Genomic DNA, 2,208 nt, shown 5'->3' on the forward strand with positions numbered 1-2,208 from the left:
GGGTGCGCCGGCGGGAAGGCGGCCTGCACGCCCACGATGAAGGCCAGCAGCGGCAGCAGCAGGAGCGCGTTGAAGGCCAGCAGGGTCTTGAGGAAGAGGAAGTAGGACAGCACGCTGGAGCCGAACTGGCCGCCGATGCGCTTCAGGGCGTAGCGCCACGGCGCCAGGGCCTGCAGCCCCGCCAGCAGCCCCAGCCCCAGGTCGCGCCCGGCCTGTGGGGGCAGGGACAGGAAGGTCGTGCGGGTGAGGCCCATGGGGGGTGCCCCGAGCAGGCACCCCCGAGCCTAGCATGCAGGTGCAGGGCGCAGTGGCGGGGGCGCGGCTAGGCGAAGGGGGCATTCGCGGCCCCAGATCTAGGCCAAAGGCTAGGGGACCCCACGAGCAGGACAGCAGAGGAAAGAAGGGGGCCACCCCCCACCTCAGCCCAAAGTGGGGCGCCTACCAGGACACAGGCATATCGGAGCCGGCTATAGCAGGAAAGGCGCCCGCGACGGCCGTGCTGGCCCCTCCACTTCCCCCTCAGGGTCAAGGTCTCCTCCCTGCGGGGCGGGGGCAGCGTCAGGGCTGGACCAGGGGGGTGCCCAGCCCTGTGAGACCACCCCAAAAGCTCAGAGCCGTTCTCGCCCACCGCCCAGCCCAGGAGGGGATGGGTCCCAGGGCCACCAAGGCTGGCAGGCACTGACCGCAGGCAGCGCTTCTCGGCCAGGCTCAGGGGCATCCCCCGGAGCATGTGGTCCCGCTGGGCCCCCGTCAGGCCCTGCAGCTCCTTCACCAGGAGGACCCGCTTCTCTGCAGAAGGACAAGGCAGCCGTCGGGTCCTCGCAGCCTCCCTCCGCTGCGGTCAGACCCTGGACCCCACTGTGACCCGGCACGGGCCGGCCACTGCCCCACCCCAGCACTGGCCTCCGCCTGCCCTGCCAGGCCCAGGCGGCTCCACTGTGCCCGGGCCACCAAGGCCAGATGCCCTGTCTCACAACCCGGCCAGCTGTCCTCCCGCACCTCCAGCCCCGAACCAGCGCCACTGACGTCCCAGCACCCTCCCGACACCCCCGCTCCTACACCCACACTCTGCTCCTGGGCCCCCACGAGCACCTTGCTCCGACCCCCCGTGACCTGAGCCCCGCCCGCCCTTGCTCAGCAGAGATGGGGCCTCAGCCTCACCCCGTCCCCACCCCCCTTCCCACCATCCAGCCCTTGTGGGGTGAGTGTGGAAGGGCAGGACATGGGGGAGCTGGGTGAAAACCGAGGTGCTCACTCGCACCTCTTTTCATCTTTATGGCCACCCTGAGGGGGGCGAGCTGCTTCAACCCCAGTTTCGCAGATAAGAAATGACACCCAGAAAGTTGACACCCGGCCCAGCTTATAGAGTAACTCTAGGACATTCACCCTGATCCCAGAGGCCATGCTACCCTGCACTGCTCCGTCCCCCAGCAGCTGAGGGCCTTGGGCAAACTGGGGGTGGGGTAACAGAGGCAGGACCCCAAGAAAGTACACAGACTGGGGAGGCCAGAGTCCAAAGGGCATAGCCAGGAGGGGCGTGTCAGAGACTGCCTAAGCCAACCTATGAGACCAGGCCCTTCTCTCTCCCTCAACCTCTCCCTGCTCCCCGGCCCCCCAACACTGGCCTCCGTGTGGCCCAGAAAACCCAGGCATGCTCCCACCTCAGGACCTTTGCCCATACGCCATCGGCTCTAGTGGCACTTCCTCCAGGAAGCCTCCCTGGCTCTCTCTAGGCTAGAGAGTCCCATGATGCTCTTCCTTAGTCGCCTTAATTTGGTCATTAATCATCCCCTTCTCTGTCTGTTTGGTTCCTGGCTATTTCACTGGGCAGACAATACGCTGCATAAGCGCCCAAATGGGCCTGCCTACCACCACCACGTCCCAAGGCCGAGACCGTGGCATCGTGCAGTGCGTGAACACACACTAATGACCACCTGCGTGCCAGAGCCAAACCCTTTACGGCCCCAAAGGCCCCAGTGGCAGGGACACAAAGCCAGCCCTCCCCCTCGCCCCCCCCCACCAAGGGACCTCCCCGCTGGGGGCCTCGGGCACCGGCTGGGGGCGGGTTCCGTGGGTCTGCTGCACCCCGGCCCCTCGTCCCGGCCAGCCCGACTGCCCCACAGACACTCCGGCGCCCGCTGCTCACTCACCCTCCTCCTGCAGGGCTGTGGAGTCCAGCTCCAGGTCGTACAGCCGGAGGCTGGGCCG

General features: G+C 67.2%; 1 protein-coding gene across 1 annotated transcript in view; it reads right to left on the reverse strand.

The window, feature by feature from the left end:
- TMC6 (transmembrane channel like 6) overlaps positions 1 to 2,208 on the reverse strand; it is a gene marked incomplete at its 5' end in the record, with an annotated part of 10,493 nt that extends 8,285 nt beyond the window's left edge. Inside the window, 4 exons of the mRNA XM_023531631.1 lie at positions 9 to 212; positions 443 to 539; positions 684 to 789; positions 2,151 to 2,208. Coding sequence (XP_023387399.1) covers positions 9 to 212; positions 443 to 539; positions 684 to 789; positions 2,151 to 2,208 — 465 coding nt within the window. The remainder of the gene's footprint in view (positions 1 to 8; positions 213 to 442; positions 540 to 683; positions 790 to 2,150) is intronic.

This window comes from Pteropus vampyrus, unplaced genomic scaffold (genome assembly GCF_000151845.1).
Source record: "Pteropus vampyrus isolate Shadow unplaced genomic scaffold, Pvam_2.0 Scaffold72, whole genome shotgun sequence".
In the NCBI taxonomy this organism is placed as follows: domain Eukaryota; kingdom Metazoa; phylum Chordata; class Mammalia; order Chiroptera; family Pteropodidae; genus Pteropus; species Pteropus vampyrus.